This window comes from Uloborus diversus, chromosome 4 (assembly GCF_026930045.1).
Source record: "Uloborus diversus isolate 005 chromosome 4, Udiv.v.3.1, whole genome shotgun sequence".
Classification (NCBI taxonomy): Eukaryota; Metazoa; Arthropoda; class Arachnida; order Araneae; family Uloboridae; genus Uloborus; species Uloborus diversus.
In genome coordinates, this window is record NC_072734.1 from 166,010,898 (window position 1) to 166,029,151 (window position 18,254).

Genomic DNA, 18,254 nt, shown 5'->3' on the forward strand with positions numbered 1-18,254 from the left:
AATACATGATTTTTTCGATATATATTTTTTTTAATGGACATTTTTTTTATTTATTTTTGTAATGTCCAAATCTAATGGGATATAGCCAGCCTTTGAGTAAAAATACAGAAAGTTACTCATCTTTTCAAATTAATATCCTTAATTTAACTATTTGTGGTACCATGCTTGTTAAACGTCATATTTATTATTACATACATCATTCATAATGTTTGATGGAAATCAAATTGCAAGACAGTGGCATATAGCAGGATCTTTTGCTGCAGGCTAGTAATTTAAATCTTATAGGGGGAAAAAATGATAAAGATTATACCTTCATCAGTTACATAGTTAGTATTATATTTAGCGGGGTCCAACAGAAAATACTTTAAGCAAGTATGCTTACAATGCAATACACTGCCTAAAATGTACAGAGGTCTCCTTTTGAAATACAGAAGAGAATGATATGAAAGAACAATATTTATTCTCTTGGTGATGAGGCTTTCTTTCCTACACAGACTCATGTCTTCAAATTGAAAAAAAGAATCCTTCAATTCTAAAACATGTGTGTATGCAATCATTTGCAAATTTTGTACTTTATTAACATTGTTTTTATTACTTTTTCTAGAAAATCACCTGTCAAGGTATGATGGGTGAAAATTATTTCTATTTTGAACAAAGCCTGTTAGGTCATATTTTGATAGTTGAAATTTTAACCCTAACTTCAGTGGATTAACCTATAACTCCAATAGATAGCGCTCATTGTTGAACACTTTTCCGTTTCTTCGTTCTCCTAAAATTAGTCTTACCAATAAAACAGTTAAGTTTTCGGATCCAGTTCAGCCTTTACAAAAATAAAGCATTTCTCTGAATGTCAAACATTATCAAATTATCATGCTATGGCGCGAGTTTCATTGTCAGTGACGTCCAGAGTGTTACTCGATCAGTGAATTGGCTATTATAAAAATGAGGATTTGTTTAAGACATCAGACTAGTAATCGGAGGATCCTGAACTCGATGTTGAAGCCCATAGAGACCCACTGAGTACACACAGAGTATAAGCTCGGTGAATCTGTGCGCCTGAAACTGGGGTGGATTGTAATGAAGTTTATTATGGGTTTCAGAGGATGGAGAAAATTTCCATCCCCTTCAACCTCATATCCGTATTGTGGAAACGGCGATGGCTGGTGATGCCATCTTTCAATGTTAAAACAGTTACCATTGAATTGTGTTAAATAAAATGACATACCGACTGGGCTCCCCTTTGTAAATGACTGTGAACTTCTTACTGTGAATGCCAATAAGCTGAAAGTACATCTCAAAAAAAAAAAAGTGTACAAAAGTTATGTTTTATTTACTATGTTTACAATGGTTTATAGAATTTAGAACTCAAATGAAAGAATAAAGTTTTTAAGAAAATAATTAAAGTAGCATAAAAATTGGTTTCTACTTCTAGTCATTTACATGATTTATATCCATCACAATACGATGTATGTATGAAATTAATTGGCACATGTGTAACAGTAAGTTAACACACATTTTGATTTTTCTATATATTTCAATAATTTGATGTTTGAAAACAGTAAATACCTTTATCTCATCTTTGTAAAAAGAAACTAATAGAAAGTTAATTTCTTTAAGGGTATTACTTTATAGGGGGAAAAGAACAATGTTAATACTAGGTTGCTAAGTTTTCGAACAGTATAGAGTACTAATTTTTTTTTGATCTATTACAAAACTAGGTGCTTGTTTTGAGAGAAAAATTACCTTCCACATTGAGGGCACTGTTCTGGTCTTGTTTCATTCATCTGAAGAACTAGTTTATTTGCAGCAGCATCATACTTGCACTTGATAGTTAAGACCAGATTACAAAGCTGATTTACTGTGAACAAAAAGATAATGTTAATACCAAAGAAAAAAAAATCAGTGAGTTTGTCATGCATAAATGCTACAAAAAATAAAATGTTTATATTAATAGGATGAAATAATACATTATTAACAGTCTTATAAAGCCGAAACTAAAAATTGATCTGCATACATGTAATGAAAGACTAAAGAAATCTTTTTCTTGTTGTTTAAAATGAGAACTCTAAAACAGTCAAAAAGGCATTTAGACAGATCGCAAAAAATTTTAATATGCAATAGCTCAACGTGAACAAATTTTAACATTTAAATTTAAAAAAAAAGAATCTTTAGCATTGAAAATCTGAGAAATATCAAGTTGTTACAAAATGGCACCATTCAATGTTTTTCCTCATTTTCTGCTATTTTGAAAAAAAAAAAAAAAAAAAAAAACATTTTTTCAAAAGTAATTTAAAACAAAATGCGTCTTCTTCGTAAAAACCAGGCATTATAAATCATCAATAATCTTAACACCCAATGCTGCTAGAAAAAATCAGTTTGAAAGTTTCACTTAAAAAAAGTTTTATCATATACTTGGTGGCAACATACATAACACACAACTTAGAAATTTAGCTTTTTAAAGCTGTTTATTTGTGAATCATAATTGGAAAATGGAAAAATTGACCTTCTCTTCACTACAGCTGTTGAGTTATTTTGTTTTAACTGTATTAGAAAAATAGTTTTCAGATAATTTTCAAGCAAAATAAATATACCTTGTGCATTCAATTCATAAGTTTCTCCTGGTCTTAATGTGCCATATTTGCAAAGAGCTTGGTTATAAAGAATTCCACCATATCTAAGCCAATCTTGGGGAATTTGCCATTCACATAATGACTCACAAAATGTGCAGCGGTAGAGACGTCCTTCTTCTACAGCTGATCTCGTCCTTGCTATGATAGCTGACAAATCTGCATTTGGAAAAACTGCAAGAAATATTTTACATCATTAAAGCACTGCATTAAAGTTTACAGACTTTTAAAGACATAGAGTGAGAAAAAATTATTAGAAAAGATAAATAGGATTCATTATACAAAATATATTATAATTTTTACTATCATGAGCCTTCAAGGGTGTGTTTCCAATATTTATATCTTTGCTGTGGTATTATTCTAAATATGCTTTATGCACCACAGCCAAGACATTCAATAAATATTTAGATAATGAAAAAAAAAAACATCTGTTTGTCAAAACATTTTTTATATTTTGAGGACTGCAGATACACACTATTTCTTGAGAAAATAAAATCTTTATATAAAATTTTTAAAAAAATCTATTTTACTCAAACATAAATTCCTTCAAAACATCAATGAAACACGGTTGGCAAGGTTTGGACACATTGGAAGAAACTAGAAAATTCTTGGTTATAATTTAATTGTTTAATACTATATTGGCACAATTGCCTAAAACTATATTTTATTGCAAAATTCTGCTCTTTTGGAATTGCTTTTCAATGTTTATAAAAACTAAAGAAAGGGAATTTTAACAGTGAAAAATAAATATTTGATGAGAAGTTTTGACAACTATCAGAACTTTGAAACACTTTGACCTCCGCCACAAAAAGCTCTCAATTTCAGTTCTTATTTTACACATTTTTTAAAAAAGTAACTTTAAAAAAAATTCATTAAGATAAGTCCTGCTTGCTCCATAAACCAAACTAAGTTTTCATGCTCCTTTTTTTTTCCTCTCTTCTCTCTGTGAAAATAATGTACATTATAAAAATTTAAAAAAAAAACTTACAATTTTGACATAAATTATGCTTGAAATCATACACTAGGGATGGATGCACTCCACTTTTTTCACAAAACAAAACTTCCATAGCGCCGACTAAACGATGAATATATGCATCACTTAGAGGTCTTCCACCACCTATGGTACAGTTTCCATTTTCAAATTCTATGTACCGGCCACTTAAGTTTTGAGGAAGTCCCCAAACTGTTGGGACCAAAGCAGAAGGAAGGACAGGAAGTGGTCCTAATGTGGAAAAGAATAAATTAAAGCATGTTTAACTTTTAAACGCATAATTAAGCTTACCCAATAAATAATTTTATACATAAATAAATTCAACAAACACTTTAAGTTGGTCAAGGTATTAAAATACAAAAGTGGCAACAAGAAACAGACTCTGGGCTTAGCTAGGCCAGTCAAGTCATGGATACTCAATGCAGATCAAGAGCCCTCTTAAAACTGTAGTAGCAGCTGTTTTCATAAACTATTCCAAATGTCTACAACAGTGTTAAAGCAGTATTTTTGGTGGTTTTAAAAATTCATTCAAAATTTGCTTGGCGGCTTGTGATTTGAAAAACTTAAAACAATGACCCCAGGTTTAGCTATTTGTGTAGAAATTTAGCTGATTCACATCTTCTATTTTAATAAACTTAAATACCTGGATCATGTCCCCTCTTACTCCTTTGGGCAAGAAAATACATATTAAACATTCTATATTTTAAGTCTTAGATCACAAGCTAAATTTGATAGCCCCTTACTACCCAAGCAGCCCTTCTTTGAATTCTGTCCAATAAGCCCTTTTTACCCTTCTTAAGTTATGCAGACCAAAAATGAACAGCACACTCTAAAAGATATCTTACCAAAGTTCTGGTTAAAAGTAGAACTTCCTTAGCATATGGTGAAATAGACTAGATCTGTTAATATAACCCAACATTCTGTTGCTTTGTTACTTACAGTACTGCATTGCTGACTAACTGTCTGATAAAATCCTGTCTAATAAAGACAACAAGATCAACACTTGTTTCTTCTCTCATGAGGGATCCCTGTAAATTAATAGGTTGCATGCTTATTCCCAGGGCCGGATTTAGGGGAGGGCAGCTTAGAGGCGCCCAGGGGCCTCTACAACAAAGGGGCCCCCACAATAAAAAAATTTTACAAAATATCCTAACTTTCACGGGTTGAAAATATCGGATATATACATATGTATCAAAATATTCATAGATATATATCAAAGTATCGGATATTTTCGAAAACATGATGATCTTTTCGAACCCTGATTAGGGGCCTTCACTCCTTCATTTCCCGGGGCCTCCACACATCCAAATACGGCCCTGCTTATTCCCATGACATTTTCCAACAGTGAACAACTATCCCACTTACGGTCTGTCATTCACGAGAAAAGCTCCCGCCGTTAAATCTGAGCCCAGCTACTGCCATACAAACGGACTTCGTTCATTTTCTGCGAAGATTAGCAAGAGGGGTTTTTGGCGGCATTTCCCCACTCCTTCTCTCATACGGGTTTTTCCAACATTAAGCTTGCCTTGGGAATATGAGATATGCTTCTGGGAAGATGAGATGCACCTCATTGTTATAGCAACAGACAGGCCAAGACATATCGGCGGGGACTTTTCTTGTGTTGACCGGGCAGTAACTACCCATTCGGAAATCTGATCTAAATTATTTTGAAGCTTCTTCACTTTCATTTTGCTCCTTTGCTGTCAACAATCCTCATAACCCTATGACATCATTCTGCAAAAATATTAATGCTTTCAGAAAGCTTTAAGTGTTTAAGGGCTCTTAGGGAAATGGGCAGCCCTGAATTATCAGTCTTTTTCATTGTTCAACATATTTACACTGGTTGTTTGTTTCACATTCATGTATAAACATTAACAATAATTCTCATCTGTTGAAAAGATTGCAGGTTGAAAATTTTAAGTTAAAAAATGAACATACTATTTTTGATTCCAACTAATGGAATGTAATGGTTATGGCTAAAACTGCTCCAGGCTATACAAATTGGCTTGTTCAGCGAACCATCTTTGCTTTTACAATCATCAGGATCGACTAAACATGGAAGAAATATAGCTAAAAAAGAAAACATTCATAAGTAAAGGACAACTAATGCAACTTCCAAACAACTATTGCATGAAAACATACCAAAAAATATTTATACAACTAAATGCACCATAAAAACAGTTATTTCATTGCTTATCTCTTTATAGTAAACTAGCAAAAATACCTGGCGTTGCCTGGGTCAGTAATAATGGGATCGTTTCCAAAATTTTGAAAGTATTATTTTCCGAAAGAGCATGCTTATAAACATAAGATCTGACCATTTTTCAAATAATTTGTTTAAGTTTAATGTTTTTAAAAAATTACTTAAATCGGTGCGCTTTCATTGTTTATACTTCTGCCGGATGATATCACAAATGATGAAATGTCATTTAGTGTTGCCACTCACAGAGCTAAATATTTATTTTGCATCTTTACTCACGTGTATTGGCAACGATATGGTTGATCGCAAGCGTAGAGCGCAATTTTAATTCGATTCTAGATTATCATAACGTGGAAACGTGGTGAAAGATGCCGCAAAGTGCATCATTTGTGACGTCATCAAGACCACGCCTTGTTTGAAAAATCTGAGATTTAAAAAAATTAATGAAAAAATAACCGTTGGGAAAATAAAAATTTTTCTGGGTCCAAGTTATTATTATTATTTTTTTTTTTTGCTTATTCTATCAATTTTAGTGACTAAAGGTACTACTTTTGACTGAAGGAAACCACCCCATTGTAAGAAACAATTGCTACTTTCTTCCGTTTTCTGTTTTAACTGAAAAAACTCAAAACACACCCCTTTGACATGATTAAAAATTGAGCTTCTTCCTTACCCATAAAAGTGAAATAGCAATAAGTATAAAGAACAAACGAATATTCATTTAGAAACTAAAGCACGAATTAAAGCACATAAATATTTGAAGAATTTTCAAAATATGAACTAACAAAAACAAAGATCACTAAAAAAACCAAGCGCTTTATTTAATTAAATAGTACACACACACAAAAGAAAAAAAGCTCTCTACTATGTTTCTTTAAGGGTGCAAAAAGTAGTGTTTCCAAATGTTTAATTGACTTTAAACTCATGTTTGCTCCGGAGAAGCCTTGATTCAAAATTTTCATTAAGATTACTTTTAATATTGCTGTTGTAAGGCAACGAATTTTTGTAACAATGGGTTTTATATTCGCAACTCCAGAGCTCGAATACGCTACCTTGCGGTGATTACTAATGCTAAAGAAAAAGGTAAGACATTCTATTCCACGTGTTTTCTTTGGGGTAAATTACAGTCTTCAAGCAATTTGTGATGCTGTTATGTAATTTCAGAAGAATAGAAAAGAAAGGTCCTCACAAATACGATGAAAAATTACTGTTGTTACTTTGTAAAAATATGTTTTACCTTTTCCATCTGCCATTAGACAGTGGCTGATGCACACCCTATAGTTTATTAAGGATGCGAATTTAATCATTTGATGGGGAAGTTACATGAAATTTAATGTTTTCCACCATAAATTTGTAAAACTAAGTTTTTAAGGAATAAATCAAAATTTTCATTGTCATTACTTATAATATTGCTGTTGTTAGACAACGAATTGTTGTAACAATGGGTTTTATATTTAATCATAACATGGGGAAATTACATGTGATTTACTGTTTTCGATCACGACATTTTAAACTAAGTTTTTTAGCAATAAATTATAGCCTAAGTCGCTCCCTGATAATGTAGCTATCTATGGTGAAAAAATTGTTAAAATCCGTCCAGTAGTTTTGAAGTTTACCCCAGACATCTGGACAGAAGTAGCCCTTTATGTATAAAGATATGGATGCAATTCCTAAGAAAGCAATAAATGTCATGCTTGTCCAGAGAAGCCTTGATTAAAAATATCAACTGTGATTACTTTAATATTGCTGTTGTTAGGCAACGAATTTTTGCAACAATGTATTTTATATTTAATCATAACATGGGGAAATTGCATATTTACTGTTTTCGATCACGACGTTTTTAAACTAAGTTTTTTAGCAATAAATTATAGCCTAGGTTGCTCCCTGATAATGTAGCTATCTATGGTGAAAAAATGGTTAAAATCCGTCCAGTAGTTTTGAAGTTTACCCCGGACAAAAATAGCCCTTTTTATGTATAAAGATAAGGATGCAATTCCTAAGAAAGCAATAAATGTCATGCTTGTCCAGAGAAGCCTTGATTAAAAATATTAACTGTGATTACTTTTAATATTGCTGTTGTTAGGCAACGAATTTTTGCAACAATGTATTTTATATTTAATTATAACATGGGGAAATTGCATGATATCTACTGTTTTCGATCACGACGTTTTTAAACTAAGTTTTTTAGCAATAAATTATAGCCTAAGTTGTTCCCTGATAATGTAGCTATCTACGGTGAAAAAATGGTTAAAATCCCTCCAGTAGTTTTGAAGTTTATCCCGAACATCCAGACAGAGATTAGCTTTATGTATAAAGATAAGAATGCAACTCCTAAGAAAGCAATAAATATCATGCTTGCTCCAGAGAGGCCTTGATTCAAAATTTACATTATGATAACTTTTAATGTTCCTGTTGTTAGGCAACGAATTTTCGAAACAATGGGTTTAATCTTTAATCATTTGATGTGGAAATTACATGACATTTACTGTTTTTGATCACGACGTTCTTAAACTAAGTTTTTTAGCAATAAATTATAGCCTAAGTTGTTCCCCGATTATGTAGCTATCTATGGTGAAAAAATGGTTAAAATCCCTCCAGTAGTTTTGAAGTTTACCCTGGACATCCGGACAGAGATTAGCCCTTTATGTATAAAGATAAAACTAAGGTTTCAAAGAAATTCTGGTAGGAAGTCTGTGGTGGGCCTGCGTCCATTCCACCTATAGCCTTGAAATTTTGTACAAAATTACTTCGAGCCCCGGGGATGTGCACCTGGGGTTTTGTTTTTTTATATTTGAATTAGTTCTTTTGTAATTATATTTTTAAGCTCATCTTTTGCATAAATTGCCTATTATTGCCTATTAAAGGGGTGAAAAATTACTTGCTTATATTAATATTATATATCGTTGGAAAGGGTAGAATTTTCCGTGTTCTACTCAATTTGTTTCAATGCTCTAACTTAAATACGACAACGGGAGTTATTTGTGTTTTTGGCTCGAACTTTTTTAGGCTTAGCTAAAATTTAGGCACTACTTTCTTCATTAAATCTAACAGTAAAAAGCAGGGTTTGTGATTAAAAAAAATAAATAAAAAAAAAAACCGGATTTTTTAAAAATTTAAATCAGATTTTTTTTATTTAATCAGGTTATTCTTATTTCTTTTAATCTTTAAAAATTTGTAGACATTAATTGCTTTTACATTTATAAACATAATATAGTTCACACAATAGATGAAAAAGCAACTTTTTAGCTATTTTTACTTCATGATACGTAGTAGCTTTTTTTTGATATAGAATAGCTTTAATACAAATGCATGAGATTCAAATTAAGTTTAACATTTACCCCCACCTCCAGTCAGAGTTGCTATTTTGTCCCATTTTTTGTTAAAAGTCCGGGACGCCGAAAGAAACTGGACAAAATGGACAAAGCTGGACAAAATGAAAAATCAACTGATTATCCACACATAAATTTATTGTTGTAGTGTAATAAAACTAGCATATAATTCAAAAACATTATGTATCGTGAATTAATCATTTATTTAAAATAGAATGATTGTTAACTTTGGAATTTAAAAAATCCAAAAAAATTTAATTACACATAGGGGCAACTAGTTTTAGATCATAAATTACTTAAAAGTAATGAAATTTAACAATGTGAATAAGTTATTGGGCATGATTACACTATTATATATTACAATAGTAGAAATTAAATTTAATAGAAAAGTCAAAAGATATGCTTGGAGACATACAAAACGAAGATTTATAGACAAAAAACATTATACTGTTATATTTTTCGAGTTTTTATTGGTTTCACCCCATAGTAAAATATTTATGTACTCCATGTTTCTATGGATATGTTAATGTTATACAAATTACTACTTTTGTAAGGTTGTGGGTACCTACTCAGAACAGTGTACCGGAAGAGGCTATAATGAGCAAGGGGGTAGATAGCTTTAAAATGGCCATTAATCTTCATAGGGGACTAATAAATTGACTAGGAACAGTCTAGCTGGGTTCAGAGCCTGTTGCTGACCATCATATTTGTATTTCAAAAACAGATTTCACTTCATGTCAACATTTCCTTTATTAATATCAAGTAGTTTTTCTTTTTCTTTTTAAACTATGATTTTAATGTTTTGAGAAATTCTAACCTTAAAAAACTTTTTATTTCTGCTTTTTAATTTTATGAATGCACTTATTACGGGCAATAAACCTCCACATCACAGATAAACATCTTAAAATGCACAGCTGATGTGTTTGTTTCTATAAATGATATTAAATGCATTATAACTTATTAACACTCGTTTGATTTATATACACATTTACATAAACTTCAACTGATCTTAATTTTTTCATTTTCACTTTACAATATTTTTCAATCAATTTTATATACATATTTATGTATGCTATTTGTATATTAAAATAGTACTTGAATAGGAACTTTTGACTGAAAAAAAGAACCCCATTGAGAAATTGGTGTGGTCGTCAAATTCTTGGCTTGATTAGTTTTATTATAGATACCATGTTGTTTTGTGCTAACCCTATGCAAATAGATATTTCCTTACTCTTTGTTTACGTATGCTATTTGTATATTAAAATAGTACTTGAATAGGAAGAATCTATATAATTATTTATTATTTTCAATCTTCAAATTTTTAATTAAACACTTTCAATTTACTGAAAAAGTGGACAAAATGACATTTTGTCTGGGACGGTTTTTTCCGGGGTGGACAAAACAGGACAACCCTGCCTCCAGCTGCAACCACAAAGGACACAGTGGTACCTCTATTTCCTAGAATTACAACTTTCGTACTTTTTAAACAGAAAAAGTTCTTAAAACTTGGCAGTTTTCTTATGTTTTCAGTGTAGAGCCAAAAAAAGTTCTAAAATGGATTCAAGTGTTCAATTGGGATGAAGAAGGCAAAAAACCTTGAACATAAAGCAATCTGAACTAATGAATCCATTCAGTTTACTCTTAAAATTAGGATAAGTTCTCTAAATATTCAATAAATATTTAAGATTTATAAATATCTTAGAATTTTTACATAAGATTTGATTTTGTTTTATGCTTTGCTTAATACAAATGGAGATAAGGTTTCCATCATCATGTTTGTTTTTAATGTTCAAATATTATGTTGAATAATTACTTTTCTTAACTTTATTAGTCACAGTGTATAAGAAAAACTGCTAATTTATATTTGTTCTGAACTTATTTGGGAGTAAAAGCAATATTTTATGAGAATGAAAATCTGTTACACACACAGAAAGAGGGATCAATAAGTTTTGCCAGTTGAAGTTAAGATTGTATAATGCAGCATACTAAAATATAGAGCAACACATTGTAAAAATGCAAAATTCATTTATAAAAAATCTGATTTTAAAGTTTTGCCAGTTGAAGTTAAGATTGTATAATGCAGCATACTAAAATATAGAGCAACACATTGTAAAAATGCAAAATTCATTTATAAAAAATCTGATTTTAATCGATGATTTTATTTAAAAAATAACTTAATTCAAATCAATTGATTTAAATCAATGATTTTTTTAATCACTTGATTTAAATCAAGCTTATTTAAATCAAGGAACCCTGGTAAAAAGAGAAGGAATTGTCCCACAGTTTTCTTTTTGACACCACTGGAAAGAGCGGCTTTTTTTACTCCAGATCTAACTCGACCTATGGTCGAAAAACTTAGCTTCTATCTCCAAAGAAAAAAGTTACAAGCAGTTATAATCAAGTTCTTAAAATCTCATTGCTATTCAAATTATTGATGTTTCATTTGGCGTTGCCATAGTTACATCTTTTAGATTCTTTTTTTTCTTCTTCTTTTTTCTTATTCACAAATTTGAAGGGTTTCGATTTTAACAGAAAATCTTAGGCTCAACTCAATTCAAGTCCCTAGCTAAAGAGCAAAATATATTACCAGAGACCACGAATATGAAAGCGACTTTTCAAACGTACAAAACTGCAGTTTTGCAATGCTCAGGAGCCCCTTAGCCCTTACGGCTCTGCAAGTTGGCGCCAGTTATTTTGAAACCCGGGGAAGGGGTGCTTTTTGTTCCAAAGGAAGCACATGAAGAGTTTTTAATTTTTTTCTAAGATACGATTTAAATCTTTGCGAATCAGCTAAGATTACAAAGCAATCTTCGGGAATTGGTGAGCGTCAGCAAGCAGGGGGCAGAGGCCCCTTTAAAAAAAATTAATGAAATATTAAAGAATTTTGAAATGCTTACCAGAATAGTCAGCACTCTTTTTCATGCATTCATATGAATCTAACAGAATAATAGGTCTTCTTAAAATATTGGCAAAACCAAATATATGAATGTTTCTCAAACCATGAAATTCCCCTTCTGGCGGCTTGAAATCAGGATCACATTCATTTATTATTGAATCCCATTCATCGCTATCAACAAAATCTTTAAACAGCTCCTAACAAAATATTCAGGTATTCAAATGAATTCTACAGATAAAAAGAGAAAAACAAGTAATAAAACAAATTTACAGCTTATTATTATAATAAATATTGAAAATGTAACTTCTCAAAAGTGATCACTTGCAGTAATGAGGAAAGTCAGTCATTAAGAGGAGTGATTGACAAAAGAAAAGTCAAAATTAAATTTCTTAAACACATAAGGTGAAATACAGTGATTCAAGTTGAAAAACGGAAGAATCAACAAAAAGTCTCATAGATCACCGCCCAATGGATATGTTTTGCAGTCTCCCTGCATCAATTTCAAAAATTGAATTTTTTTTTCCTTTAAACACTTCATTGCACTCTGTTACAAAGTAAAAAATAAAATACTTTTATTTTCGTTAAGAATTTAGAAAGTTTAACACATTTAACTAAGTGTTTACAGATGAGCTTTCAAACACTATAAACTTAAACTTTCAATGTCAAATTTGTTAGCCTTTATTCTGTTAGGTGATACCACACATGATTTTGTTTTACAATAAACCTTTAGACAAAATTATAAGTTTCATGAAAGTGGAAAAGAATCCGTCTCACAATTGAAACATTAAAAGTAAAAAAATAAGTTTAATATAATGAAAATTTCCATTAAAATAATTCTCTAACTTAATAAATAATAGAGCTTTAAAGCCTCCACGGTAAGATGTGTAAAATACCCAATTAGCAAATTAAATAAATCCAGAAACCAACAAATATTAAAATACCAATGAAATGTATAAAACAAACTTGGCTGAGTGATATTTTTCTATTTTGGCTTTTTGCCATATGGTAGGGAAAATAAAATAGCAAATCCAAGTGATATGTGAAAATAGTTAATTTGAACATTAAAAGTTTTAAATTTTGAAAAAATTTAGTATGTTAATGAACTTAAGAGTTTTAAACAAACTTTGAGTTATAATATCAACATTGTAAGTCAAGAAGGAACCAGGAGAGGAATCATTGTGGAATAATATTTTTACAACTGCCAAAATTAAAGTATTAAAATTAGGGAAACTCAGAAAGAATAAATGAATAAATTTAATGCCAAACATTCAAGCGTGATAAAGATTTTTAAAATACAGGTGGACTTCTCTAAAATTGAGCCAATTACCTGAAGTTATGAAATTTAGTCTACTACTATTATTTTTTAAAGTTAAAAAAAAAAAAAAAGACTTTTAGTTTGAAAAGAAAAATGTTTCAAAAGAGACATGGTTTTTTTTTTCTCTTTATAACCAGACCAACAGAGAAATTTAAAACTCTTTGTAACGCCCAATCCAAAAAAAAGTGGACATGAGGATGAAAATTCAATTTTCATTCAATATGGTTGAAATGTTGCATGCACACTGTTAAAAGTATATCATTTCATATTTTATTGAAAAAAAAAATTCATTTATGTCATTAACATACTTATTTTAATTACTAAAGTGGAACTATATGAGTGCGAACTAGATCGCACCAAAACTGCTTATGTTGCATGGTCTAATACAGCTGAACAAATAATTCTACAAATCTATAAAGTTTTACACATAATCTGACATTCATTAGCAATAGTTTTTTCCTGAAGAGAAATATCTACTAATCTTCACTACAAAAGGTAAGCATATTTAATTATTGTTAATTATTGCGTCACACCCGCAACAAAAAATACTACATTTATATTTCCACAGAAAAATATATTTGCCTGAAAATTTTGAAACTTTGTATTCAAAAATAGTTTACTAAAGTACTTTGAATAACAAACAGAAAAAAAAAAATTAATGTTTTAATTGAAGTTATTAAGCGTTGTGGGTGCGACGTGTTCTTGTTGCGGGTGTGACATTTAGATAAAGTCACACCCGCAACATCTTTTTAAATTAAACACAAATGTAATCCTGGAAAGCATGTAGATGACAGCACTTTTGTTTTACCTTTGGCCTTTGACTTATTTGTCTAGATCCCAGTTAATTCAAAAGTAGTATCTTGAGAGCATGTGCAGTTGATTTATTTAGTTAGATGTTCTATATTATTGGTTCTCCTAAGAAACATTTTTGTATTTCTTGATTTATAATTAAGACACGATTCAATAAGGTAAATTTTTTTTTTTAAATAAAACTTAAAAAAACCAAAACAATATTTTATTTTTTTTATATGTATAAAAATGTGTAATTTTGCTTTCAGCATTTGGCTTTTCCCCCCTTTACTTTTTAAAACAAATAATGTAATATTAGGGACAGATTATTTTTTACTTCAAATTCAAAATAAATATAAAGAAATAATAAGAATGGTAATGAAACTGTTATTAAAATATTTATTAAACTTTGTATAAAATGTTGTCAGTTAAAGTTTTAAATGAATCAAAATGTAAAATTCTTAATTTCATTTGGGGTTAAAAAATTCAAAGAACTTCAAGGAAAAAAAAATTAACATGTTCAACATTATATTTTTGGACTTGTAGTGCTATATTTATTCACTTTACTTTTTTTTTTTTTGGCAGAAGAATGAACAGCACTGAAAGATTCCAAAATCATTGAAAAAAGATAAAAGAAAACTCGGTTAAATATTCAGAATATTTTCAAAAAGAAAGAGAAAGAAACAAAGCAAGAAGAGAAATTAAGAAGAAACTACTTTAAAAAAGTACACCTGTGGCCAAGAAAGAAAAGAAGATGTAGAGGCAAAAACATAATGAGAGGCAAAGGAAGTGTAGAGAGAGAAAGAAGTCTTTTACGAAAGGTGCCACACCATCTCCAGCTGTAGAAGCAGAGTCGATGGGAAGTTTTCGAACAGCTCAAACCTTTGGTAATGCAATCTATAGACAGGTACAATCTTCTGTTAATGTCACACGGCCTTAATACTACAACATTAAAATTGCATAGTCATACTTTGCAAGGTCTCATGGAAAAGAAGTCGTGGATGGTGTTGGTATGGTAAAAAAAAAATGGTGTCACTTGCCGTTCTACAGCGTAGAGCAACAGTTGATTCTGCATCGGATTTTGCCATTGAGCAGAAAAGGCTCTTAAAAAAAATCAGAGTACTTTATTCTGCCCAGAGCGACATCACAGAAGATGCTGTAAAAAGGCTTGACGGACGCTGCCGCCATGTACAAGCTGTACCAAACTTATAATTGGTACACCATGTTGTACCGATCGGTCTGGGTACAATTTAAGTGGCACTAACTGCAGAAAGTGCACTGAAGATAGTTTCATTCCTGCATCAATCGGAAATGATCTCCCTTGGTAATATAAATGCCATTGGAGATTTTGTAGAATTAGTTTTGTTTTCTATCTCAAAAAAAAAAAAGAATTTTGTTGGTCAAATCAAGCAAATAGATGGAGAAGACATACGAGTAGAATACTTGAAAAAAAAACTTCAGAACATGTATACATCTGGTCCAATCAGCTAGACATATCATGGGAGGAACAGAACGTTGTAATAAGAAAACTAACACCCCCTGAAATCATCAATTCTAGATTGGAAATGAGATTTATGTAAAAAATGTTCCCTAGTTATTTGCAATTTTTCTTATTTATAACTGTGCTAATCATAAAATGTCTGATTGATAACTATTTGTGTATTTTATTTTATTGGCCACACAAGTCACACCCGCAACGGCAACTTTGAATATTTTTTAGTGAAAATAATTGAGTGAGTATTTAATTTTTTTTATAGAATAATTAATTGAGTATTGCTGTCTAACATAAAAAAAAGCCAGTTTGATCGGTCGATATAACTCACAGAGTTTTGAATGTTTTGATCACAAGGTGAAAATGCATGTCCTTTTTATGTCACACCCGCAATGGGTAAAAATTAATTTTTTAAAAAATAAATAATATCAACTTGCAAACTGGCATCAATGTACCTGCAAGTGGTCTTTATTGAAAAATATAGAAATTGAAACCTATACTCTAAAATATTTTTGCTGATGACTAATTCAGTTAGTGTAAATGTCAAACCTGCAACTTTGGATTGGGTGGTAAACTCAAATAATTCTTTTAAACTTTTCCGCAAAAAATAATGCTGCGCTTTTCCCAAGTTCACTGGACAACAGCAAAAGTGTTAAGATCAAAACAAGTAGACGACCACTATGCAAGCATGGTTTTTCAATTATTTACAAGCATTTCTGTATTATTAATTGCAGGTACATCATAATTGCTGATCACCAATTATCGCTGGCCAGAAAAATTTAATAATGTAGAAATTTGACTTTAAAAATGTCAAAATTATCCAAACTTTGTAAGGTTTCTGCCAATAACATTTGTGAGTTTGTCTTATAATCTGGCCCTGTTTAAAAATAATACATAATAAACATTCTTTGGGTAAAAATTTAGGAAATTCAGAGAAAAATGGGAAACATTTTACTGAGTTTTTTGATAAATAAGACTTAAAAAGAAGAAAAAGAAACAATGTTTCAAAAGTTGTTGTTGTGACTTATGCCGCTCGGGAACACGAGCCCGAGTGGCAATGCCGCTCCATTTTAGGGCTGAGGAGTTGCGGCAGAGGTTAATCGAGAGCCTATTTCTAGGTGGAAGTCTGGTTTCGCTCAGACAACAGGATAGATGGCAGCACCATCTACGGACAGATCGATAATTTAGAACCAGACCAGAAGTTGAATAACTTTCTGTTCTAGCACCCCCTGAGGTATCGTTTCACTTGGAGGACATTGTGACCACGAGCATATTTAAAGTCGCCCAGTCACCATTAACAGCGACGGCGGATTTTCGACCAGCGAAGGATCGAACCCGGGACCTTCTGGTCACAAGTCCGATGCCTTACCGATCAAGCCACCACAGCCCATGTTTCAAAAGTGATTGGAGAGATACAATTCTCCCATTTATGAGGTTTTTTTTTTTTTTTTTGTTTTTTTTTGTTATCCAAGACACTAATCAGTGAAAACTCCCCTTTTGGGAAATTTCATTGTTTCAATGAAAATTCCAGAAGAAATTTTCTTTGCTGGGGAGTTCAGGAGAAGATATCAAAATTCAAGAGTCTTCTGTACAAATGGGGAGAGTTGACTGCTATGGAAAGGATTCACTATGAATTGTATTTTTATGCAGTTTTTAGAAAGTGTAAAAACTAAAGTATATTACCTTGTATTTCATCAAGTTAGCCTGGAAATGTTTCTTCAAACAACATCTCAATGGGTGCCAAAACAACTCCCTTCCAACTAATGCACGAGAAATTGCATGAACAAGACAATGACCATCTCCATCTGTATAAATTGGGACGAGGCGCTCTTCATTTCCATTAGCTGCTTTAATGAGTTTCAATGTTTCAGCCAAATAAATCATGCTGCCAGTATCATCCCTACCATAACCAGAAATGGATACATGCTCTGGTTCGATTAAAAAAGCTCTGTCGCCAAACAAACTGCAATCGAAAATTTCGCCTTGGTTCATCTCCGTTAGAAGTTTCGCTTTCCCAGTTCCTTTGTCCATCCCATATCTTGTTAGCAGCGGGGACAACATTTTGCAGTAAAAGTTAGATAATCCCAGGACTTTTAACATCTCCGACCCGCGAGGCCTATTTAACTGAATTCTTTGAACTATAATATTCGTAAGTAACTCTTTCGGAGATGCAGTTTGCTCCATACTTTTCAGAGAACTGCTTTCTTGCTTTCGTCCACATTTTGCGCAGACAACGAATGGGTCGTTTGTGTTGTAGGTAATCACAGAATTGCAATAATTATCACAGCAAAACCCTTGAGAAATAACAGGATTCTGATTTTCATTCGATAACGACATGTTCAATATTTTAACTTTTCAACGTTTTCAAATAAAATAGTTTTACATTGATGAAATAACAGCGGTTGCTAACTGTTAATACTATGTCATTTTGACGAAAGTAGAAGTAAACAAAAGGTAAATAACAAGAAAAACTTTCTGACAAAGGAGTCAAATCATTGTGAACACGATGTTCCGCTATCTTTCGAGGTTAAAACTATTAAATAAAATCTTGATTTTTCGATCACATTAAAATAGTAATATAACAATTCACATTTTCCTAGAGCAATGCAATTTTA

The 18,254-nt window shown here is 31.3% G+C and overlaps 1 protein-coding gene across 1 annotated transcript in view; it reads right to left on the reverse strand.

The window, feature by feature from the left end:
* Positions 1–18,254, reverse strand: part of LOC129219927 (deubiquitinating protein VCPIP1-like) — a 37,165-nt gene extending 18,911 nt beyond the window's left edge. The window contains exons 1-6 of the mRNA XM_054854244.1: positions 17,323–18,254; positions 12,045–12,240; positions 5,557–5,688; positions 3,616–3,849; positions 2,592–2,801; positions 1,744–1,858 (exon numbers count right to left, since the gene is read on the reverse strand). Of these exons, the coding sequence (XP_054710219.1) occupies positions 1,744–1,858; positions 2,592–2,801; positions 3,616–3,849; positions 5,557–5,688; positions 12,045–12,240; positions 17,323–17,976 (1,541 nt within the window). The 5' untranslated portion in view covers positions 17,977–18,254. The remainder of the gene's footprint in view (positions 1–1,743; positions 1,859–2,591; positions 2,802–3,615; positions 3,850–5,556; positions 5,689–12,044; positions 12,241–17,322) is intronic.